Source organism: Lichenostomus cassidix, chromosome 20 (genome assembly GCF_008360975.1).
Source record: "Lichenostomus cassidix isolate B80296 chromosome 20, HeHo_3.0, whole genome shotgun sequence".
Classification (NCBI taxonomy): Eukaryota; Metazoa; Chordata; class Aves; order Passeriformes; family Meliphagidae; genus Lichenostomus; species Lichenostomus cassidix.
In genome coordinates this window covers 12,665,147-12,690,762 of record NC_139500.1, presented here as the reverse complement: position 1 = coordinate 12,690,762, position 25,616 = coordinate 12,665,147, and the positions used below count along the sequence as shown (strand labels likewise).

At 46.2% G+C, this 25,616-nt stretch overlaps 1 protein-coding gene across 1 annotated transcript; it reads left to right on the top strand.

Annotated features, from left to right (window-relative positions):
- Positions 1–296: 296 nt before the first annotated feature.
- Positions 297–25,170, top strand: AHCY (adenosylhomocysteinase). Its single transcript, XM_085079176.1, has 10 exons — positions 297–430; positions 2,015–2,205; positions 4,889–4,964; positions 6,721–6,873; positions 11,207–11,319; positions 13,959–14,166; positions 14,962–15,049; positions 15,950–16,067; positions 21,046–21,240; positions 24,189–25,170. The coding sequence occupies exons 1-10, from the start codon at positions 403–405 to the stop codon at positions 24,318–24,320; spliced, it is 1,302 nt and encodes a 433-aa protein (XP_084935302.1). The 5' UTR covers positions 297–402; the 3' UTR covers positions 24,321–25,170.
- Positions 25,171–25,616: the final 446 nt, after the last annotated feature.

Sequence of the window (25,616 nt, the reverse complement as noted above, 5' to 3'; positions counted from 1 at the left end):
CCGTTGCCTCTTATCCCACTGCATCCCCACGGAGCAGAGCGGGTCCATGCTCGGACCCTCCCCACAGATATTTATACACCGGCTGCTGTACTGGCACCGGTAGCGGTGGGTGCAGCGGCCGCCAGAGCCTGCCCGGGCACGGGGATGAAGCTGTGACAGAGGCGGTCCCGGGGGGCAGGTTCTGGGGCTGGGGCAGGCTCTGCAGGCACCCCAGCCCCAGCAGCTCCATGCCCTCGCTGCCCGCGGAGGAGGCGGGCCCGCCGCCGGCCCGGAGGAAGCGCCGGCCCGGCCCAGCGCCCAAGCGCAGCCAGGCCCCGCCTCACGTAGGCGGCACCGCCTCTAGTTAAAGCGCGCCCGGCGCCGTTGCTGCCTCCTCCTGCCCGCCGGCCCCGCGGCTCCACCATGTCGGACCGGCTGCCCTACAAAGTGGGTGAGTGCGAGCCCCGGGCCGGCCCTGCGGGGCTCGGCGGCTCCCCCGAGCCGGGGCGAGCGCGGTGCGGGGAGCGAGGCCTCGGCAGCCGCGGGGCCGCGCTGGATGCGGCCGCGAGGGGAGAACGGCGGGTCGTGCCCGGGGGGAGCCGGGCCTGAGCCCCCTGTGCTCTGGGGGGGCTGCCGCGGGGAAAGGGGGCTCGGGGGTGAGTTCCCACTCGCGGTTGTGCCGCTCTTCCGGCTCGGCTGCCCCGTCACTCCCCCGCCGCTCAGAGCCCTTGGCGGGAACAGGCTTAGCTCCGAAGGTGAAAGTAGTTCTCATCTTGGGACCTTTGACTCATGTGCCCTGAAGGTTTTGGCGGGTATTTCTGTAGACCTGAAACTCCGCAAAGAACCTTTATTTTTATAAAGAGTTAGGTGTTCTTGGAGGCTCCATTCAAAGAAAAGAACATTAGTGTGTAAGGCTCAGAGTCATAAATAATTTACCCTGGAGGCTCTGAACCTAAAATACTGCAGGATATTTTTACAGCAGCCCTGATAAAACTACCAAACCCTTAAGAGGGGTAAGATTAAACGTCCTCTCCTCTTGATGAATTTGTTTCTGTGGTCATTTCCCTGCCTGTTTTCAGTCCCGGTGGTGTACGGGATATGCTCCAGTCAGCTCTAGCACGTGCAATAGCTTCAGTGGCCCCAGGCTTCATTCTGCAGCAAAATGCAATTAGCGTGTCTGTATTAATCCTGGCAGTCTGACTCGGAGTCTTGGTGTTCCCTAGTGCTTTAGACAGCCTATGTTCACGAGGTAGGTGACAGAAAAGCAACTGACCACCGTCTGAATGGAATGGTGAGCTTCTGAAATCTGTAAGAGCAAACCGAGTAAGAGGGACGCTGTTTTGCCTGGTGCTGCAGAGTTGATGCACTTGGGCATTACTTGCTTGACCCTTGTGTTTTTAAGGCTGGGGTTGGACATCCATGGAGAGTGCAGTGAGCCTGTCAGAAGCCTCTCTTGCTCATTTTTTTTTTTTTGCTGGACTTTTCTTCTATAGATCCTTTTTACAGAGGTAGAAGTAGACTTGTAACTAAGGTAATTATGGTCACTTGAAATAATTTCTGTGGATCCAAGGGGGAAGGAGCTGCAGGTTTGCTGTCAGGATGCACTCACAGGGAGCTTTCTGTGTGTGGGAAGCCACTGCCCTATAGCCAATCCCTCCCCACATGCAGGTCAATGATGTGGAACTCAGACCCTGCAAGAAGTGTCTGTAAGAAGTGCTTAAGGCTGTGGCTTACTGAATTAATGGGCCTCAGGATGTCTGTGAACTAAATCACAGCTGATTAATACGGTCTTGCAGGAACATGCTTTTTTCAGAGGGGCTGTTAGGTTTGGTCTAAACTCATTTGAAAGCCTGTGAACCATAGCAAAAAAACAGGGAGTAACTGAAACAGGGTCTGGTTTTCCTGCAACTCTGTCTCCCAGCTGTTGCTGTGTGTTCAGTTCAGCTGTTGCAGCCAGTGCCTACCCACAAGTGTGTGAACAGATACCAAGGTCTCAGCTATTCAAACTCTGACACCTGTCCTGCTTCTCTTGCAGCTGACATCAGCCTTGCAGACTGGGGTCGCAAGGCCATTGAGATTGCGGAGAATGAGATGCCAGGGCTGATGAAGATGAGGGAGATGTACTCTGCATCCAAGCCTCTGAAAGGCGCCCGCATCGCCGGCTGCCTCCATATGACCGTGCAGACAGCAGTGCTCATAGAGACCCTCATCGTGCTGGGGGCTGAGGTAACGTGGCTGAGTTTCTCCCTCAGCTCTTGGGTAACGCTCTGCCAGGTCCCTGCTCCTGCTTATGTAACACCTTATGGAATCCTGGCAAACGTCTGTACTTTTTGGAAGAGGCTGCAATCTCCACGTGGATGGATTATGTCTTCTCTCCTTGAGCAAGAAGCTTGTTGCCTGTGTGCAGCACCTCTGGGGTGTGTGTGTTCCCTGTGGACAAGCCACACCTTTGAGTGTCTGTTGTGCGCTGTGTGCAGTGCCCTGGGCAGTGCCCACAGCTGCTCCCACGCAGCCGTGCTATGCTTGGGCCTGCAGTGCTGTGGCTGCTCATGCTGCAGTGCTAGAGACTGCCTCCAGCACAGATTAGTCTGTATTAAGAACCCCACTGTGCCCTGGTAAAGTCAGCAAAATCTAATAAAGCTTTCTGAGAGCTCATGCCAGCCCTTGAGCTGTGTAGGAAAACAAAGGGGTTGCACTGTGGCTCAGGGACTGAGGCTCAGTTTTTTATTTGACTATGGACCAGTTACTCTGGTCCATATTAAAGTCTGAGATACTTACAAGCCATTTACTGCCTTGTGTCCCATGCTTGACTTGCTGAATGAAGTCCAGACATCACGGCAGAGTGTTCACTGTACAGGCCGTGAGGAGAGCCCGGTATCTGAGCACAATCTGCATTGCTTGTGTGCAGAGCAGGGAGCTGACTGAAACTTGGCTGGGTTGTTAAGTATATGATTTGAAATTCCTTTTTCCTGCAATTTAGCTGCCTGAATTTAGGCTGGCCAGACGTGTCCTGTGTGGGATCCCTCTCTGGGAACAGTTAAGAACTCAGCAGTGTCATGCTGATTAAAAGCACTGGGAGAAGAGGAAATTTTCTCTGTAGCAGTGAAGGCATTTCCTTGAAAAGAGGAGGTAGGTGTGGATGCTGTGCCAGCTCAGCCTGGACAAGGTACATGCTGCTGTGCAGGTGTTCCTCAGCCTGTTCAGAGCTGTCCTGTGGTTGCAGATGGTGCAGTGCTGAAGAAGACCTTTGTATAGGTACAGTTCTGGCTTTGTTCCAGCCACTCTATGTGGCACTCTTGTCCTTCCACAGGATTTAAAAGAAAGCAAGTAGCCATTGAAATTTGGGAAGCTCCCTGCTGCTTCTGTTGGTTGCTGTATGCCAGTACGGCTGGCCTAGGCAGCAGCTGTGTGCTTAGTTAAATATTGCTAAGCTGCTTGAAGCTGAGCACAGCCCCAAATCAGTGTTATGTGGGATTCATCCAAGTCATTCAGGGAGGTACCTGCAGAGACTTGGCTCCTCTAAGTATGTTGTGGTTGTGCCTTTAAAGCTGTGTTAACTTCTTGTCCTGATGCCTGTGGATTAGTTTAGGCTTTGATGCAAGTTTGGATTCAGCCCTGGTTCATCTGTTCTGTCAGAACTTTGGTGCCAGGGAGGGGGGAATGAAACTGATTAAATGAGACTCCATGTAATGAGGATGTAGCTTACTGCAGCATAGTAACCTTGGTATTCCTTTTTTTGGCTGGGTTAACAAGGATAAAATGAATACTCTGTGTGTCAGAGTGTAAGTTCTGAATTTGTAATAAAAAATAATCATTTCCATAACCAGAGATGTAAATACTAAGGTTTGAGCCCATCAGGTGTGCCAGTTATTCTAGGATCTATGGCACTATTACAGATTTGTATCAGGTCTGAAGTGTAAACAATATATAGGTGTTCTGTATACTTTGAATGTTATGAAACCTCCTGATGTCATCTGTTCTGGTATGGGGGGAGCTTGCAAAAAACGCAGGTGAGGAAGTGCAGTTTAGGCTATGGATTCTGTTTTCCTGTGCTCCACCCAGGTGTGTTTTCATGACAAGTGTTGGTTGTGTAGGCTGCTTCCTACTGCAGCTGCAGCTCTTACTTCTTGTCACTTCTTGATCAAGTGGGATGAGTGTCTGAAAACAGGCTGGATGGTTGTGCCTTTTTGCCTTCTCTCCTCAAGCTCTGTAACCAGTGAACATGCAAATAGCCGCCAGTCAGCCCCGTGGGGAGCAGAGGGTGTGTGGCTCTGGGATGTGGTGCTGTGAGCTGCAGTAGGTGTGCAGATCCTTTTCAGTGCAACTCAGCAACATGCTGTTGCTTTTCTAGGTGCCTGAGCCTAGTTATGAAATCTGAGGAAAACTCTTAGCTCAGCTGGAAAAGCTTCCATGACTGGAGCACAGAGTGGGAGGTGGGTGAGCGTAATCTTGGAGAATGCCTGGATTGAGTGTAATGTTTCAGCTGCGTTTCTGACTCTTGTGGGTGCCAGTAGGTGTGTTGCTGCATGTCCATACCCTCAGTGGACATTTGCTATGGAGCTGTGCTGAAAATCTGACCTTTATTGGCCAAAACTTCCCAAACCCACCCCCGCTGAGCATTCTTAAAGATCTGGAGTATGCTCTGGCTATCTGGAAGATGTGCTTGTGAGTAAGGAGATCACTGGATATATGACACAGCTAAAGCTCATTAACATTCTCTCCATGTGACATTATTTTCTCTGACTTAGTCAGACCCTGTTTTCACCTTATCTTTGCAGAGCTACTGAAAAAGACAGGAATCTGCAGTAATTTCTTTCTGTTCTTGCTCCCTTTTAAACTCCTGTGTTTGATAGAGAGTTGCTGATATCTCAGAACTTTGTTCAGCAAACAAAACTTGGTTGTTTTCCAGGTACAATGGTCAAGCTGCAACATTTTCTCCACTCAGGACCATGCTGCAGCTGCTATTGCAAAAGCTGGTATCCCTGGTAAGTTTTCCATGTTAGTTTGGCTCTGAGTTGGGTTGTACTGCCTGTTCCGGCTAAATCAAATTGTGTACACATCAAGCTCTTCTGAACAAGCTTGAGGATAGAAACAGCCCGTCAGAAGCAGTGATTGTTACAAACCAGAACATTTGATTCAGGCTCTGTTGCATCAGCCTGTGCACAGGTTTCCCAGCAAAGGCTGCTGTTGGGCTGTGTGTTACCAGCTCATTAAGATGATGGAATGGGCTGAGTGATTAAATGGATTGGTGTGTAGGTGGAGGTGTTCGGTGCTTTCCAGCAAGCTCAGTGCTAAATAGGGGTTGGGAAAGGAAAGGAACTGCCATGTGTCAATACCCAAGGTGATTTTAGGCTAGAGCTAGCCCAGCTGTGTTCATGCCTGATATCCCTCAGGTGCTGTATCAGGATGCTGCTGTCTTGTTACTGTCACCTTCCAATAAGGAGCAGTTCCTCACGGATCAGTATAAATACGTGAACCTGCCTGCTATGTAACTCAGCTTAAGGATATGCAATCCTCAGTGCTGGGAACTGCATTACCTGAGCCCAGCTGTTGGCAGAGGCTAAATCTGATTTCTGGCAGTCTGGTTCTTTGCTTTGGGAGGGGTCTCTCATTTCTGTTATAATTAACTGTTGCCACAAGTCCTTCCCCAGCTGTAGTGCATTCTGAGGCAACAAAGTGATCCCTTCATCAGTTCCTTTGGCACTACCAGCTTCCGGCATTGCCTCTGGCATGGGAAGTCAAAGGGACGTGGGATTTTTTGGATGTTGGGTTGCTTTCAACACCCAAAACTCCTCTGAAAAGCCATTTACAGGTTGAGTGTTTCTCTAAGTGTATGACCTTTGCCCTTGGTATCCTCATTTTTGGAAGTTGTTCCTTTAATTAATATTGCACTTCACATACTGAATTTGAGACTGAATTTATGGAGGAATGCTGGTCCTTTGGCCACAATATGAGATCCTGACACACATTTCTTCAGGATAGGTAATTGCATGATTGGCTCTTCATGGCTCAAGATTAGTTTTCTGTGCAAACGGTGAAAACATGACAGTTTAGCCAAATGTTGGGGTGTGTAAATAATGCACCCAATATGTGTTTGAGTGGCTGAGTCCCTCTGAGGATCGAGTGTAGCATGAAGTCAGTACAAATGTCTGGAAAGACACAAATCCTTGCTGGATGCAACATGCCAGTGGTGACAGCCTGTTACTGGGGCTGTATTGAGATAGAAATACACCCTAATTAGAGGAGATGAGGCATCTCAGCTTGGATTTTATTGCTTGACTAGAGACTAGAATTGATACTCAGTGTTGCTGAAAGTTTATATTCTGCTGCTTAGCTCATGCTAAAGTCTGGTCCCTCGTTTCTGCTGTGCTGGGAAATGCTGTAGTTGGGTTTTTATTTGTCTGTATCAATATGTCCTGTGGCTGTTTCTAATGAGTGGGGTGTTGTGGATGTGGGTCTGCTTTAGTTTGTTTTGTCTTTCTTTCTAACATGGAAGTAGTAGGAGACCACTACTAAATTTTGAAGTCTCAAAATTTTGACCATGTTTGTGGCCTGGAACAGGAGGCAAAGTAATTATTCTGAGGTCTGTTTTTCAGTGCAAATGTCTTTGCTGGCCTGCAGGCACAGATAATCATCTGTCTGTCAGCTGCTACTGGGAGCTGCTGATGAAATCTTCCTTTGGCTGCTTCACTACATGCTGAGTAAGAAACTGGCTGATCGTGTGTGTTTGTTCCCATGCAGTGTTTGCTTGGAAAGGGGAGACAGACGAGGAATACTTGTGGTGCATCGAGCAGACCCTGTACTTCAAGGATGGGCAGCCCCTCAACATGATTCTGGATGATGGTGGAGATCTTACCAACCTAGTTCATACCAAATACCCGCAGCTGCTGAAAGGTGACTTGTGTTTTGCTTTGGCAGGCATAGTTCTGCTTGGGAGGCTGTATAAGGAGGTGTTTGTGTAGGAATTCCCTGCTAGTGTGAAAAGGGGTGGGGGAAGAGGGACTGGCATGTGCAAACAGGCTGTCAAAATTGCTTACAGTTCAAGACCAGAATCTTTTACCTGCAGGAGCTATTTCTATCTCTGCACTGTAGTACATAAGCTACAATGACCTGTTCTGGCCATCCTTCACACTGCCATTACCTGAGAATGACCAGTGGTTCTGCTGTCATGCCAAAAGCTTCCTGGATATGGCCTCCATTCTAGAATTGCTCAATGTCTGTTTGCAATTAACATTTTTAACATTAATGCATTTCTTCCCCATCTTCTTAGTGCAACTCTGGATGAAGTCATGATCACCTGTAGCTGTCCTTGGAAAGGGAACAGTTTTCTACCTTAAATACTCATTCAGTTTGTCAGTGAAGATGCTGATGGAGTCAGGGTTGGGACTCTTGCCTTGATTTGCCTTCAGTGCAAGTTAGTCAAACTGATCAGTGTAGTGTTGCTAGCATGTGTTTATATAAGAGATTTATGTGAAGGGAATTTGGCATGACCAGGCTGATCTGTGCCTGGTGAGTATGATGGACTCTCCTTAGCCCAGCCAGTGTCCATCAGCTATGCTGCAGCAAGACATGGGTTTCCAGGGTTGTTAAAGGGCAGGTTTGATCTGGGATATGAAGAAAAGTGGGTGGTGATACAGTGGGATGTGTTGGCACTTTTGTAGCAGTGAGGTTGCCGTAGAAGCCTGCTGGATCAGCTGTCGCCTGACTCGTGCTCTGCTTTGGTAGGAAGATGCAAGGAAAAAATCTGAAGGTAGCAGGGTGTGAACAGGGGCTGTGGGAAAGGAGTGTGGGGCTCTGCTCTTCATCCATGTGCTCCTGCAAGTAGGGGCATCAGGAAGAGGGAAACTTTCTCTGTGACAGGCCTCACTTTGTCCTTCATCCTCAGCCTGATGTCACTTGTAATCCAACACTCACCATCTTTGTGTTAAACTGTAATGAAAGGTTTTCATTGGTATTTGTTCAGTCTTGGTGGGGTTTCCTCTTTTCCATCAAAGGTCTTGTGCTTTCTGGGTTGCCTCTGTGTCATGTTCAGGATCTCTTGCTTTCCTCATGTTTGATGCCAAGGAATACCACAATTGGTCATCCCTCTCTGTCTTCCTGGTGTTGTCAGAGGCCAAAAAAATTATTTTCCATGTTAATACTGTTTTGCAGGGTTGTTTGCCTGCCTTGAACATGTAGTGCCTTGGTTGGTGTCCCTGTTCTCAGGGTCTTAAGCTGATCTCCTTTCACACTTCTAGCCCTCCTGTTGTCCTGCTTCTTTCTCCTCTTCAGCCCTTTTCACCCTCTTGCTTGTCTTGTGCTCCTGGTGTGGGAAGGACTGGCATAATACAGTGCAGTAGGGCAACGGCTCTTGAACTGTCCAAGGTGGTCTTGGCATCCATCTGTAGCCTGCCTCTGATAAAAAACATCCCTACTTCCTGGGTCTGCTTCCTAAATTCATAGCAATGGCTCTTCCTCTGGGGTTTTAAAGAGTCTAGGGAGGATGTCATACCTGTCAACTTCTCCCTTCTCAAAATGTGTGGCTGTCTGCACTGGCTGTAGTTGAAAAGCTCCTTGCAGCAGTTCAGTAAATTAAGGCTGATCTTTGTAGAGGGTGGCAAACTTAATCTGTTTTCCTTCCAATCCATTGCACCTTGGAAACAGCAAAACTTCCAGAATGGGACGCATGGAGTAGAGTCTTGATCTCGTTTATCTGAGCTCTGTGCTTAGTCCTTTGCTGCAAGTCTGCTTAAATTAAGCAGTGTAGCATCCAATTTTGGTATCTTATAGGTAAAGGAGGCTAATATATCCTAAGGGCTTGTGGGATATATAATATATCTGACCTCTGTTGAGGTGGAACAAGAGTGACATTGGCAGAGCATGCAGAGTGTGTAGATTGTGACCACAGCAGACATTTTGGCATGAGGCAGCTGAAAGTGCCATTTGCCATTTAAAGGCTGGATAAGTTTTCTGGGCTAATTTCAGAGGGAATTGTCTTCCATGCTTCAGCTGCTTCTAATTAAAATAATTCAGTGCTAGTGTGCAACTAACAGTTGAAAGTAGGATTCCTTCAATTAGGAGATGCATCAAATGTGTGTGTGGAGCGTACTTGTGGAACTTCCCCTCTCCTGAAGTGTCTCTGCTGTTAGAGGGCAGAATGGCCTTTGTACTATTGCCTTATTCCATTAAACCAAACGTCCTTAATACCAAGATAAATAGAGGTAAGAGAGGGGGAGACTAGAACTCAGCAAAGAGGGAAGTGATTTGAACTTCTTGTGCAAGGGAGGTCTCTGACATCTGTGCAGAACAGTTCTGTGGGGAAGATTGGCTCATTAGTGATTCATTGATCAGACTTGTTCATTGCTCAGGTCAGAAATACAGGGGAGCAAAGCAGATCTTAGTAGTGTTGAGCAAGGCCTTCTCAGTTTAATTCAACCTTGTCCTGCTGCAGACCCTTCTCTGCTCTCCAGTCACTCAGACATTGACCATGAGTGGTGTAGGCAGCACTTGGGGCAGGTGCAGAGGGGTTTAGACCAGCTGTAAATGGCACCTGGGGCAGTGCTCAGGTGCCTCTGAGGTGAGGAAGCTGTTGGCATAGACGATGTGTGGTTTGCTTAGTGCCATGGAAAGACAATCTCTCATCTAGAGAGCCTTTGAAGGATGAGGAGTATCTCCTATTTGCCAGATACACCAGAAGAGAAGAGGATAGGTTTGAACTGGAGGTTCCTGCCATGACCTCCAACAGATTTCCTTTGCAAGGGGATGACTGTCCTTGATCCAGGCAGTTGCTCTGGAAACTAATGCTTTTGGGAGACTGTTCCTCCATTTCACTGTGCTCAAGGCTGCACTGTGAACTTTAAACTGCCCTCTCCCCTTCCATATTTAGCAAGCCCTGAATATGCCAAAGCCTGAATGCATTCCTTCAGCAGGTGACCATCAGGGGAGTGGGGCTGTCAAGGGCTCTTTGGTGAGATATATGTGGTGGGGATCAATCAGCCTGATCATAGAATCACAGAATGGTTTGGGTTGGGAGGGACCTTTAAAGACCATCTAATCCAGCCTGCCTGCAATGAGCAGGACACCTTAACTCAGGCTGCTCAGAGGCTCTTGAATGTTCCCAGGGATGGGGCATCCAACACTTCTCAGAGCAGCCAGTGCCACCCTCACTGTAAAAAACCCAATCTGCCTTAGATCTGGGCTGAATTACCCTCCTTCAGTTTAAAACCATTCTCCCTTGTCCTATTGCAAAGGCCATGCTAAACAGTTTGTCCCCATCTTTTAAGCCCACTTCATGTATGGAAAAGCTTCTCCAGTTAATCAAGCTTTTCCCTTCTAGTGCTGTTGGTGTCATTTCTTTCATGTGCCACAGAGTGGTATAGGGAGCAACAGGAGGGTCTCGTGGCTCAGTCTCAGGCTCCATTGGGTAATCTCTCCAAATTCTAGTGTGAAAACCACATTTAGTTGCACTGAAAAGCCCTCACCTGGGCTTGGACCAGCTTGCAGCTGGATTTTTTGAGGAGTGGGGATGGGTTTGGACTGGATTTGGCTTCTATGAGTGAGCAACGCCCTGGGGCCAGGAGGACCAACTATGCCATGGGGGCATCACCAGCTGTTCAAGGGAGGGTACTGTCCTGCTCTGCTCTGGGCTGGGGCAGCCTCACCTTGCATATTATGTGGTTTTGGTCACTACAGTATAATAAAAATAATGAACTATTAGAGAATGTCCAAAGGAGGGACACAAGGGTGGTGAAGGGCCTTGAGGGGAAGCCATGTGAGGAGCGTCTAAAGGCACTTGGTCTGTTCAGCTGAAGGAGACAGACGGGAGACCTCATTGCAGTTACAGCTTTCTTGTGAGGGGAAGACTGATCTCTTCTCTGACCAGTGACAGGACCCAGGGAACAGCTGGAGCTGTGTCAGGGGAGGGTCAGGCTGGAGATCAAGAAAGGTTCTTCCCCCAGAGGGTGCTGGCACTGCCCAGGCTCCCCAGGCAATGGGCACAGCCTGAGGCTGCCAGAGCTCTAGGAGCGTTTGGACAGCACTGCTAGGGATGCACAGGGTGGGATTGTTGGGGTGTCTGTGCAGGGACAGGGGCTGGACTGGATGATCCTTGTGGGTCTCTCCTGGCTCAGGGTGTGCTGTGGGTCTGTGTCCCCCGCAGGCCGGGCTGAGGCGCTGCCCCGGGGGTGTCAGCAGAGGGCGCTGCGGTGCCACGCTTCAACTAAGGTGAATCCTTTTACTCTCCCCACAGGAATTAGAGGTATTTCAGAAGAGACAACCACTGGAGTTCACAACCTGTACAAGATGAAGGCCAATGGGACCCTGAAAGTGCCAGCTATCAATGTTAATGACTCTGTCACCAAGGTAATACAGCTAGAACCCTTCTGCACTCTTCTGCTTTCTGAAGAGAGCTTGCTGTTGGGATGTTGTCATTCCCGTGAAAGTATTCCTTCTCTTGCTGAGCTTCTCTTGATCTGGTTCTGAACAGAGATTTCCATCATATCCTAGAAGTGAGCCCCTGATGTCTCTAATGGGACATGCCACTATAAATACCCTGTTGTCAGAGCATCAAGGGCTTTTTTTGTATGTAAGGACATCTGTTCTTCTAGTTTTTTATAATGTGAAAACACCTTTGGAAGTCATGACTCCTAGGGCACAGTCAGTTCCTGTGGCAAGGAGCTTGTCGTCACTCTGAGTAGCTTAAAGCCTGCAGGTAAGTGTCAGGTGCCAGCTGGAAAAGAGAGTGTGATCTGTGTGAGCTTGTGCTGGTAAAGGTTAGTTGGTCAGCCTGGGGTTGATCTCTGTGAGCAGCAGTTGCAAAGGAGAGGACAGAAGATATTTATCCCATGCTTAGCTTTAGTACTGCTTCCAAGATAAACACTGGTGAATGGAGAATGAAGTCAAGTGGTATTTAAAGGGTTCTGGTTGTTTTTGGCTGCAGATGAACTAAAGATGTGAGTAAGGTTTATGCATTTCAATGTTTTTTAAATGTTGCTGGATCTGTTTCAAGGTCCCAGGGAAACATAATCTTGTTGGGTTGGCAGTTCTCATGTTTGGCCTGTCTTCTCTGCAGTTTGCTGTCTCCTGCTCACTATGATGCACCTGACACTTATTTCGTAGGTAGTGGGCTGGAATCCAGTTGATGTTGGAAGAAGTTTGGTTTTTTACATCCTTTTCACCTAGATTTGTGCTTCTTGCATAATTAATACTGTTTAGTAGATTTAGAAATTCAGATGTTTCTAACAAAGCTTCTTGAGGGGATTGGGATTCTAGTACCAAACAAGTGCTTATTTTCAAGACCTGTTTAGTATTAATATAGTACAAGATCTGTACTAACCACACTTATGGATCTCTGGGAAAATGTGCAACTGAGCTGGCAAAAATTCTGCTCTCCCAGTTTGATATTTCCAGTTGGTGCCAGGTTCCTGTGCTAACATTTGGAGAGAGAAGGCAGGCACAGCATCCAGTTCTGTTCTTCCCTTCTGCCACTCAAATGTATTTTAGGTAGGACAGATGTCTGCATCCAACACTCTTTCTTCCCTGCATGGGAATTCACAGGCACCTGGAAGGCTTTGATTCCACATTGGGCATTTGGTGATGAGGAATCAAATCTGACCATGCTGTCTTCTTCCATGCTGCAAGGAAAATCTGCAGGACTAGGAAAGAGGGATGCCAACTGGCACTTTGGAATTTGAAGGATTGGTAACACAAGTTTTCTGAAATATTAATGGCAGATATGCCTCTGATAGGACTTACCGGCACTGAGTCAGGAACTTCTGGATCTGAGGTATAATTTGTTACACTTCAGCCAGTTTCTGCCATGGGCAGTTTATCCCATTTCTGTTCATACTTAAAAGAACTGCAGGTGTTGTGGGTGCACCTTTTTTCAGGCCAGGTTATTACCTGTGAGAATTTCATCCTAACGTAGCAGACAGTGCTGTGTTAAGTGAAAGCAAAAAAGGATTGGTTCCCTAAGGCTACAGAAAGCCAGGACAGGCTTTGAAACAAGAATTTTGCTGTGAACGGTGATTTCTTCTCCTTGGGGAGTACAGCACAACATTAGTAGCCAGACTTTTAAAAAATTCTTGGCCACTGTAACTCCTCAGATAATCAAATCTGTTTGTTCAGCCCCTCCACCTGCAGTGGAGGTCAAGACAAAAGGCCCAAGAAGAAGGAGGAGCATTATAAAAATCAGTGCAGCAAGGTGTGTTTCTGACTTTAGGAAGGTGTTCAAGTGGTGAAATAATATTTGATGTCTGACTTAGCAGGCCAGTTTTGATTTGAGGGTCTGGCTGATAATGTCATGTGATAATGTTACAGTGGGAGGATGATGGGGCATTAGGAAATGAAATTCAGGGGTTCCTATTTGCAGTGGCCACTGTTGTAAATGGCTGCTTGCTGGATTTTTCCCATCCGAGCAATAGTGAGGTCTTGACAGTGTTAGGGTAACTGTCCATGGTGAAGATGTAATTTTGATCTTCTGAGGCTGTAGGAACCAGTTTCTCCTGGTTGATGTGGGCAGCTTGCTGCTCTGCAGGCTGGATGTGTCTTGCAAAGAAAAGATGATGTGCTGTGGGTGTGTTTTACCTTCCTGTGGCACTTGGTTCAGTTCATTGTCTGATAAACAGCAGCAGTGAACTGGTGAACATCTGCTTTAGGAACTCAGACTTACCTTGGTGTAGAACAACTGTTTTTGGTTTTACTTGATAAAGTCAGGTTACCTCTAACAAGTTTTTAACAAATGCAAGCCCTGGTCACTAGACACAATGCATTTATTAAATGCTTCTCACCATGTTGAAGCCTATATTTGCTCTAATATCATAGATTAAAACTGGATAAGTAAAAACATCAAACCAGGTTGTCTTCTTCCCATCCCTTGTGGTTAAAGTATTGAAGTGACTCTCAGCTTTCTCTTTTGTAGTACTTGCACATTTTCTTTCTATAAAGAAATTTCACTTAAGTGACTTTCATCTGTTCTGAAACTGTTCCCTTTTCTCCCTCAGAGCAAGTTTGATAACCTTTATGGCTGCAGAGAGTCCCTCATTGATGGCATCAAGCGTGCCACAGATGTCATGATTGCTGGGAAAGTGGCAGTGGTGGCAGGATATGGGGACGTGGGCAAGGGCTGTGCCCAGGCCCTGCGGAGCTTCGGCGCCAGAGTCATCATCACCGAAATCGATCCCATCAACGCGCTCCAGGCAGCCATGGAAGGTGGGAGCTAAAGGAGAGCAGGAATTCAGCCATCTGACAGGGGTTTCTGCATATCAGTGTAGAGCAATAAGTGAGAGCTGTCCAAGAAAGGTTCAGTGGGTTTCAGTCCTATCCCTGCTCAGGTACAGCTGAATCCAGTTCGACTGCAGGAATTCTTTCCTTGCAGTTAGGGAAGGAGTTTGTTACTAGAGGCCCTGAAGATTTGTTTAGAGTCAAGGATGCAGAGACCGTAGTGGGGTAAGGCTGAGGGAGTGTGCTCTGGTTGTGCAGTGCTAACCTCCGGTGTGGGATAAGGCTTCACTGGAGTAAAACCATTAAAAAACACTAGGCCTTACCCTCAGCAGATGTTTTTGGACAGCAGTGCTGAGCAATATCTTTCCTGCTGAGCTCAGGGCATGCTCTGGAGCTGTGCTTCTCCTCTGTGGGTGCCTCATGTAACTGTCCTTCTTGGTACCACTTTATCCCGTTTCTGTTTATACCTGACAAGAACTGCAGGTGTTGTGGAGGCACTTTCTTTTGCAAACTTGACCCCCTGAATCCAGTCTGAGTGCTGTGCTGTGGGCAGGAGACACTGAATGCATAGTTCCACAGATTGGAAAAGGGTGAGGAATAGATATTTTTGTGCTACATTGGTGTGTAGCAAGACCAGTATCCCACTACCTTGCATCATCCCTAAGCCAGCTGTTGGCACAGACATTTGAGTCATTCTTTCTATGTACTTCGCTACTTCTAGTATTGTGTCCCACTTAACGAATGTTGGTGGTTGGGTAAAAGAGTAACTGTTTCTCTTTCCAGGTTATGAAGTTACAACCATGGAGGAGGCCTGCAAAGAGGGCAACATCTTTGTCACCACCACTGGCTGCACTGACATTGTGCAGGGCAGGTATGGCCAAGCTACTTGCTTTAGTGAAAGCATACCTATACAGTTAGATTTATCTTTTTAAATACAATCCTAACGTATCAGCAGTATGAGGGTTAGCCCACAGTCTCATTTCTAGACATCAGAATTTAGCATGACTTTAGTGAGATATTGCACCTTTGGTCTTTTGGTTGTAGTGGATGTTGCCACATTGCAGTTATTACTGGCTAATGGAATGTAATGATGGAGAAACAAAAGGTACAGAGGGATAGATGGACTTCTGAAGAATGAGGGCATCAGGGCTGAATTCTGTCTTAGGCCAGACAGATGTGAACAGAAGAGGAGTCAGGTAAAGGTTGAAAGTGATTCCATCTGTGAGTACATATAGCAGCTGAAACCAGCCTGTTCTCAATGAACTGCCCTGCAGTGTTTTATTACTTCTTAGACCTCAGTTTATAGCCCCAACTCCATGCAAACTCCTTCCTTTCTTTGCCGTGATGACTGTACATGTTGTAACGGAAGATCAAATCAGGTGTGAGGAGATCAGGCCATTAGTGTCTAGAGATCTAAAACTGCTGGGAACTTCAAAGTCATGAAAAAAATTATTTCCTCTCTGCAGGAATGAGAATAACTACAGGTATTTGTTTTGATCAAACAAAATTTTATTATTTTCCTTGCTGGGAAAATACTTTCTCTCCAATAAGCTCTTATATCCTTGGGAAATGACCTTCCCTAGAAGTTTGAAAGTCTATTCCAGAAGACTTCCCGTGCCTGGAGGGTTACCAGCCCCACAGACCTTGTGAGAGTCAAAGCAGTCACTGAGCTGGGCGCTTGTCAGGGCTGTGGATTGGAGCAGCTGCTGCTGCTGAGGGAGGAAACTGCTTGTGTGCATTAACTTTTGATACAACTTTTTTCGTTTTGCAGGCACTTTGAGCAGATGAAGGATGATGCCATAGTGTGTAATATTGGCCATTTTGATGTGGAAGTTGATGCCAAGTGGCTGAATGACAATGCAGTGGAAGCAGTGAACATTAAACCTCAGGTGAGGCAGCCTTTGCACAAGCTCTCTTGCTGGAAAGAAGCGATAGCTGCTCAGTGTCTGCTTCTAGAAAGGGGAGTATTTCTCTTCAGGTTCTTTGGTGTTTCTAGCTTTGTTGGAAGTCTCTGTTTCTTTGGTCAGAATGCAGATTCCCCTAACCTGGAACAAGTGGCACATGGTATTTTTGGGTTGGCATTAAAGCAATTCTTTCCAGCCAGTGCCCAAGAGCTCAGCATGGTTTCTGGGGTGTCTGGTATGGATACATCTTCCTCCATGTGTTCCCACTTCCTTGAGAGACAGGAGCCTGCCTTTAGTGCTGGTTGTGTAGACAATTAATTGCATCAAGTCTATTCCTTATGGGAAGTCAGCTTTGATGCTTGGGGCATGGGCAGGGGCTATGCAAATATGCTTTATTTGATAACCCTGAGCTGAAAATAATGCCATAGCTCAGCTTCAGAAAGCAAGTTAGGTGGGGAATACAGAGCAGAGACCCTATAAAACTTAAGAGCCCATAGATTGCCTGGTGCCTGATCTGAATTTCCTCTTGCGAAGCTGTTTGCTCATGTACTGCTCTGCAGCAGAACAGTCCTGGTCCTAAGGGAATCTCTGTGGAATGTCTTTTGAGACTCTGTCAAGGATTGAAAAAATTCACACCTCTTTGTTTTCAAAGTGTGGTGTGGTTTTTTTTTTGATCTACTCTTGAGACCAAAGCTTCAGGAAAGCCTATCTGGAGCTCTGCCAAACTCAGGCTTCTCTTCCAGACTTGGTGGCTTCATTTTAGAAACCTGTGTGGGCAGACCAGGCAGGATGCTTCATCCTTGTTCAGCTTGCATGCCCACTATGTATTTGCTTTTAGCTATGGCTGTAGCTACACATGGAAATTCTGAATCTGAAAATTTCAGCTTTTCAACTGTGTGCCTTAAAGTAGAGAAACAAAACTGAACTGGATCAAAACTGTTTTGTGACATCAGCATTGAGGGAGAACATCACATAAAGCAAACCAGGCTTTATCTGACTTAGTGTGGGTTACCTTTGAAGAGGGAGTGTCCTTGCTGATAGTAGGATTCTGGGACAGGTTTTGTACTTTTTAATAACACCACACCCAAACATGCCTCTCAGATCTCCATCTGCCCTTCCAGTTTTCATAACTCCCCTGTGGCTTATTGGCCACCCACATCAAAGTCTTACTAAGCAGTTGTGAGAGGCTTTTTAATATGTTGGGACACTTTGCAGGACCTCAACCAGGTCTGAAGTTATACCCTCAAGTTCTCTTCATGTTCAGTTTTATTTCTTACCCATGGCTTTAGCGTGGGGCTGACTGTGCTCAGCAGCTCTTGTCCTAGAGGAACCCAAAGGTACCTGCCTGCTTTCTGATCGCTCAGGTTGTTTTAAAACTAAACTTGACTGCTTAAAGAATAAATATTGTTGAAGGTTTAATTGGGTGTTAATATGGCACCACACAAACTACCTGCACAAAGGCAGTAAATCCTTTTTTGTATGGTCTGCACTGAGGAGCCAGTCTGTCATTGAGGACAGAGTGCAGTGAAGTGCAGTGTAGTCCCAGGTATGAAAACAGTAACAAGTTTCTGGTTTAAAAAAAAATTTAAAATTACCTTTTCAAAAGAATGGAATTGGTGTCAAGGTCATCCATGTGGATTAATGCTGAAGAAACCCTGCCCTGAACCTCTGTTACAAACTGCTGTTGTTGGGAGCAGGATGCCAAGGTAGCTCTGGCATTAATCCTCTTATCAAGAGACAAATGTCTTCATGGAAAATCAGGGATTTTTGCTACCTTGAGCAGGTGTTCCGTGGATGAGTTGTCTAAAAGCTTCATTATTCTTAACTTTCCTTCTCTGTGCCTGATTGCCATTTTGGCTGGGCAATTGAGCAGGAGTGGGCTAATATATATCCTAAAAGCTTACTCATTTCAAAAGTGGGGGAGAGGCAGGACTGGGAGGCAAAATGTTACTTCAGACCCCCAAGCTCATGCTGGAAACAAATGAAAAGGTATCCAGTAGGAATTTGCTGCAACTGCTTTAACTCTTCCAGGACATGCATTAACTTTAGATTTAGAAACAAGCTCCCAGGAAGTGTCCTGCAGCTTCTGTCCCTCATCACTTGCATGTGCTGAGACCTTTCTCTGGTCAGCAGGGATGAGACATTGCAATAATTGCTAGAATTGCTTTTACAGAAGAAAATTACCAGTTTAATACTTAAGGCATGCTAAGTTCTCAGTTTTATTGCTCAGATTCATTGACGGGTCACTTCCACGGTCACCTTGTCCCCAGTCTTTTGGGCACCTCAAGGGGAGGTCAGCCTTCTCTTTAAGATGTGAAATCTTGCACTTGTCCTTAGAATAACGTTTTTTCAGTGTTCTGAGTGAGGTATTCTCTATGATGCCAAGAACTGACTTCCTAAGTATTCAAATTTTTAGTAAAACTTGTCAGCTGCTTTTCTGTATCCTGAACCAGAGAGGGGAAGACAGTGCAAAAGCAAAACTTCCTCACTTATGAAGACATCTGTCTCTTGATGAGAGAATTAATGCCAGAGCTGAGGGTTGTTAGACTTCAGCTGGAGGTACAAAGTAATTGAGACCATGTCCATCATGGATGTATCGGGACCAGTGCTGGGCTGATGGGAGAGATGCTGAATGCTTTAATAAGCAAAGCATCTTACTGTGCCATTGTGACTGATGTGATGCTTTCAGAGGACTGTTAAGGAGGAATAGGCTTATTACTATTTACTATTTTACAGCTGAAAAGCTGGCAGGTTGCTTTGGCTCTGGATTTGCACTGCGGCCCTGCTCAGCTTTGGGTATCTGAGACTGACCTGCAGCCCAAACTCAACTCTAGAGGGGAAGGAAAGGTCAAGGTCGATGAACATTGGGTTATAAATAAATTATTCCTATGTGGTGTGGAGGGAAGTGCAAAGCAGCCAGGAAGTCCAGAGCCAGGTAAATTCCAGTGGGGAAAGAGAAGAAGCATTTGTTTAAATGTGGAGAGAAACTTACTGTTTGGATAACTTGAATTCCACTTCTGGAGCAATTCTTTGAGCTTATGAATCAGCCTGTTTATCTGCCCATGTATGAGACGTGTTTCTACAGTACTGACTTAAGCCTCTGTTGGTACCACTACTATTTTGTATTTATTTCTGTGCATTAATTTTACATTTTCTATGTTCTCCTGTGTACTGAATGACTCCTGTCAGCACAGGTTGCTGAAGGTGTGGGGTTCTATGCACAAGCCAGCAGCTTTCCAACGGCAAATTGCATGGATATTATAAATGGATATAAGATTTTGACACCTAAACCACCCAATTCAGACATCAAAGCTGAATGGCTACTTTACCTTCTTAAGTACCTTTTAGTAGTTAAATCTGTAAATGTAATGCTTGCTCTAAGTAATACTGTAGCTGTTCTCAGGATTTTTCATGTTCTGTTTCCCATCTGGTTACTTCTTTGTTTTGTTACTTGCTCCCATAATCTCCTGATGGTCCATGTGGTGTTTTTTGGATGGACTGAGCACTGTCACTGCTGCTCCACAATGGAGAATTGGCATCCAAAATAATTGCAGCTGCTCAGTGAGAATCATTCTTATGCCACCTGCTGAGTGCTTTTGGGCAGAAGAAATCAAGACTTTTTAGGACTGCTCTGGGAGGTGGTTACTGCCTGCATGTGCTGTGCTGAAATCACAAGAACATCTTATGTGAACCCAAGAAGCAGAAAATGGTGCTGTCATTGAAGCACAGCTGGGGCAGGCAGGTGGAGGCACAGACTTGCTTTGTGGGCAAAATACCTGTTCTAGAATAAATGGTTTGTGTTGGTTTGCTCTTGATATCTCTGCTTAAGTCCTGCACAAGGATGTTTTTTCAGCAGATGGTGTTATTACAATGAAAGCTTCATCCCATGTGGCTTTTAACTTACAGGCCAGAGCTTTAAGAACAAAATTGAAAGGGACGTGTTTTACTTAATATTAAATAACTTTTAGTTTCTAAAGTTTAAATACAGCTATGGGGAGAGACCCCTTTAGGTCTGTCACAATCTTCTGTGCTATGCTAGCAGAAGATAAATGGCTTGAAGCATTAGGTTTTGTCAAAGTTGGTTGCTGATTATATTTTACGTATTTCCAAAGTGCTCTACTCCAAAATGCTTGGTATGACATGACCAATAATAACAGTTAATACTGAATATTCTTGTGACTTATGGGCCATGTTGGTGCTTCATTAATTGCTTGATGTTGTCACTTCTCCAGGGTGAAGGCAGGGCACAGAGAAGCTAGTGAGAGGTACAAGGGAGAAGCAGGGTTAAGTTCAGCATTGAAGGAATCCAGCTGGGCCACATGCTAAGTGACATTGCCTCCTGAGTTGTGTGGGACTCTCACAGCTGCCTTCTTAGCCCATCTGAGGCTGTGTTCTGTGTGCAGAGTCTGTTGTCCCCAGGGTGGCTTGGGGAGGATCATGGCTTTGGTCCCCCAAGAGCAAAGGAGGGTACACCAGGAGGCAGGACAGCTGTTTGCTGTACAGATTGGCCTTGCAGAGGTGGGAACAATTCCAGGGGACCTTCAGCAGGCTGAGGACTCTGGCTCTTACCCTGTGTTAGATGCCAAGCCTCTGGACTACTGCACACCAGAGGTGTTTCCTCTCCCCTGTCTCCCCACACCAGCTGTGACCACTGGGCACAGATGAACTGGGATTTACTGCTAGCAGCATGTTCTCACCACAGCTGTCTGAGACTCCACACACCTGGAAAACCCAGGAGAATTGGGAGGGCTGGTTAAATAAATGGGGGAGCCGATGCCAAGATGGATGTGCTGCAAAGCTCAGGGTTGCTGCAGGCTTTGCAAACACTGGCTGTGGTTAAGGGAAAGGCGTCTTTGTTATAATTCAGATGTTGCAGTGCTGAATTGCTGAGGGGAGGGAGGCCCCCTGAGCCCCCCAGGTTTGCCCTGTGCCTGACGTGGCTGTGGCACTGCTGTCCCCCCAGGTGGATCGCTACACCCTGCGCAATGGCCGCCACATCATCCTGCTGGCCGAGGGCCGCCTGGTCAACCTGGGCTGTGCCATGGGCCACCCCAGCTTCGTCATGAGCAACTCCTTCACCAACCAGGTGCTGGCACAGATCGAGCTCTGGACCCACAGTGACAAATATGCTGTGGGGGTCCACTTCCTGCCAAAGAAGGTGAGTGGCAGCCTCAGAAAGGTGCTGGTAAGGAAGCCAGCTTCAGGTGTGGCTTTGTTTGTGCTTGAACTTGTTTTCCTACTGAACGTTTTTGTTGCAAAGAGGTTTTGTCCCTCAGAGGGTGCTGTGTGTGAATGGGCTGTTCTTTTGTGTGCAGGTCTGGGGCTTGCCTGTCCTGTGATAGAACATCCAGGCATTTTTTGACTTCTCTAAGGTCCTGGGAAGCCCTGTGCTGCCTCATGGTGGTTGGGAAGCTTCTCCCAGCCAGATTGTTCCTTCTGCAAGCCTTCACATGCCTGTCCAGCAGCAAAGCAGAGTTGAAGCTGAAGTGAAACTGAATGCCCTTTACTGTGATTGATAAAGTCCTGGTGCCATTTGCAACTCAGAGAGCTTATCACAATCTGGTCCTAATAACTTCACAAAATATTAATGACAAATTCCCTCAGATTTCCCTTTAAACGTACCTCTACATTCTTTGTTCTTGGAAAAGTCTGGATCATGTCACAGCTTGTAAATCTCTTTTAGAAAACTAACCTGGTTTTAATTTTCTAAAACAAGCCTGAGAATTTGAGATGGTTCATGGAAAAAGATGCTAGAGTTAAAGCCCATTGCTTTTGGAACACAACCAGGTGTGAGAGTAAATGTGAAAATACTTTCCCTTTGGGAAGTAGAATGTGTATGTTTGGGCTTACTAATGAGGTATTTGCTGAAGGACTTAAGTTTCCAAACCCATCCTTTAAGGACCAAGCAGAGCATACCAGAAATGGAGTGTAGGAGTTGTGCAGCAAACTGCCACATAATTGTCTTCAAAGGAACAGTCTTGTTGACAGTTCTCTTGAAAATGATAGCCCAGGGTTGCTGATAAAAGGTGGCTTCATCCTCTCATTGAGTAATGATTTTTAGTAAGCATATTTGAACTGGAAATGAGAAGTAATGCCCAGAGCAGTTGTACACGAAGTTGCCTGTTGGGGAGCAAATGGCAGTGATCTGCTCAGGTTCATCCACTGTGACAAAACACTCTTGACCCCCTGTGCCTCAGAGAGCTTTATTCTAAGAATAAAGCAGTCTCCTTTTCAGAACTAACAAAAGAGCTTTCCCAGATAATTTTCTGGGCTAGGGCCTTTCCTTGCTCTGTGCAATTGCTTTGAGGTCCAAACATAAAACTTAACAATTACCAAGCACCTTACACTGCACTTTCTTTGGCTTGCAGCCAAAGAGTATTGCTTTGATCAGCCATTACAAAGGTGCACACATTTCTGCAATGTGTGTTCCTGCAAATCTAGGAAAACTCTTGTCTCCATGTTCTTGGCACCTAATCTGTCCTGCTCAGCTTTGATTTTAAGGTGAGAATGTCTGCTTACCTTCATCTAAATTTGTGTGTCTCTCTGTCTAAGTCTTGAAGTCCCCAGGCTGAAGCAGCTGTGAAACAACTGATCCCTGCTGCAGTTTGAAAACCTCACCTGGGAATTGTCAGGGGCTCAGTTTCTTTTCAAGTGGGTGGAATCTGTAATTCACTGGAAATACACCTATGAGAGCTTCATATATCAGTCTAATCAACCAGAATATGAATCTAATTTCTGACCCTCCTTTTTTTTGTTTCATACCATCCTGACAGGATGTTCTAGGCTTAAATACTTGTTTCCCTTCTAAACACAGACCTTCCCATTAGGTTTTCTTTCTTTCATGATTTACCTGATTCTTTGGATTTCATGGTTGACTTGGACATTATTTAACTGTTTCCTCTTACATTCCTAATTTTGTCTTGTGACTTTTGGCTGTGCTGGTTCCCAAGAGATGTTGGCAGTTCCACAGTGGTTACTGTGAGCAGGCTGAGCTGCAGTGAGTTACAGTCTGTGCAGATGGAGCTTTTTACCTGGTTAGTGGCTTTGTTACCACAGTCCCTTGGAGGGGTAAATCCAGGACTAGTTTTTGAATCATTTAGGCCTTGCTTGTTCACACAAGCTGCAGGTTTGGCCCTTGATTGTTTTGATTTACTGCCCTTCAGTTATATTGCAGCCTTTTATGTCTACTTAATGAATATGAGGGAAATATTGCCAGTCTTTGCTGTGCTGCTGGGATTTAGACTTACCTTTTATCTGTTTCCTTAGCAATGATTGCTTATGTTTTTCAGGAATTGCAAATGGTCAAACTTGTCCTTGATCCCTGCTTCTGCTGTCATTTCTACCTCTGAATGTTCCGTGTGGCTGTCCACCCCCCTCTGACACAGCAGCTTCTTCACCATCCTCCTGTTTGTTTTTTGACTCTTCTGTACCATGCTCTTACAGTGCTTAACTGCCTTCTAACTTTGCATTTTGTAATCTTTTGAGTTTACACATCTGCCTGACACCTGTGGGATAGAGAAATTACATCAGCCTTTCTGAGCCTGTGTCCTACAGCCCGCGTGGACTTTATTCTTCCTGAAGACAGTGCCAGCAGATACAAGTAGTCTTGCTGAATTGGTCATTCTGGAATGAATTTCATTATTCATGTGCCCCTAAGATGGGATATCTGGAAAGGACAGGAATTTTTTCCAGTATTAGGACTTACATAATACTGTAGGATGACAGTATAGTGTGTCCAGGTGTCTTTGTAGTGGAAACTGGGGCTTTATTATTCTAGCAAACTGGATATTCGTATCTCTGAAGAGTTTGATCTCGGTTCTTTGCTTGTTGGACGGATGTGATTGTGTGAATGAGATTGAAATGGGCTTGATTGTATACAATTTTGTCTCATTTAAACTTTACTTGACTCCCTCAAAAGCACAAGACTCTTCCATCTGAATGCAGGTCTGTGCTCTGACAATGAAGGATGTTGGCAGGAAAAAAAGCTGTGTAAGTCCCCCTTGGGGCTGCTGTTGGTATCCACACATTCATTTCTTCCCCTGGACTGTGACTTCCTGTGCTGATAGAACTGTTCTAATGTTCTTGTCTCAATGTTTTGTTTTCCAGCTGGATGAAGCTGTGGCTGCTGCTCATCTGGACAAGCTGAGTGTGAAGCTGACGAAGCTGAGTGACAAACAGGCCAAATACCTGGGCTTGTCCAGAGATGGGCCCTTCAAGCCAGACCACTACAGATACTGAGCAGGTAGCACTACCCAAAGACCAAAGTGCAGGGATACAACCTTCCAAAGCTCTTGTGTGTGCTGGGCTTCTGAGGACAAGCCCTTTGCCATTTTCCTCTCAGTGCTGTACAACCTCTTCCCTTACCAGGGAACCTGCAGGGCCCTGTCAGTGGAAGAGGATCACTGACTCCTGGAACTAGAATTGGTTACTTAGAGATTGTCACAGTGAAAAGGATCCTGCGCCTTTTGTTGCTTTCTAATTCCCTAATAAGGGGAGCAGGACAGAAGGTGGCTAAATGAGAATGTGTAGTCTTGCCATACAAGTGCTGACAGCTTTGAACAGGCTGACCAGTGAGGTGGGGAACGGTTTCTGCAGGGAGATGCTTCTGCCATGCCCTGCTCCAATCAGGTGAATCCCATTAGTTTCTGGCAGTGTCAAGCCCCTCTCCACAACAGGGCCCTGGTAAAGTGCATATTGTGAAACTGGAAGAAATAGGCAGGGTATGGGTTGCTTGATCTCCTCCTGTAAGATCAATTTGGCCTCCTATCCAGAGATTAGAGCTGGAGTTTTTTCCTGGGTTAATTTACTCCATCAGTTTTGATTAGAACAAAGACCATTTTGTGCTTCTGCCATACCAGCTTGAGGAGGGGTGAGGCAAGAGAGACTTTCAGCAGCCTTCAAGTATGTTGTGAGCAGCTGAGGAGCCACTGAGGGGATGGTTGGGTTTAGGGACCTTGTTCAATCCTCTGCAGACACCAGCAGCACACTGCTACTGCCCCCAAATGGATTTCTCTGAGTTGTCATGTCTGCTGTATCGTGTTTGTCACTGACTTCAAGTGCTTTCATTAAAGATCTGACTGTGGCCTGACTTGTTTTGTGCAGTGAGATGTTTTGGGGTTTGCCATGAGTTTGTTTACCTTTGTGTGATCCTTAAGCTACTGAAAATATTTCATGTACCCATGTGGGGTGTCCTCAAGGCTAAAGCCAGTGCCGTGGCAGCTCTGCATCTTGTGCTGGGGCTGGGAAAAGCTGCTCCTCAGGAAATATTTGAAGGGCTTAATCTTGCATGGAAGTTGCTCTGCCCACACAGATTTATTTAAAAATGCCATGGAAGCTCTTTCTTGCCGCTGTCCTCTTAATCAACGTTGCACTATACACCACCTCTGTTTCTGGATATAAGAAGATGAAAGATTTGCAATGATGTTACAAAGTGCTTGAAGTTCTCAGATTCATGCCCAAACCTCAGTGTGCAATTGGAGCAGATGGTGTGGAGGGTGAACTGTTGGAGGAGGAAACAAAAGGGATGAGTAAACA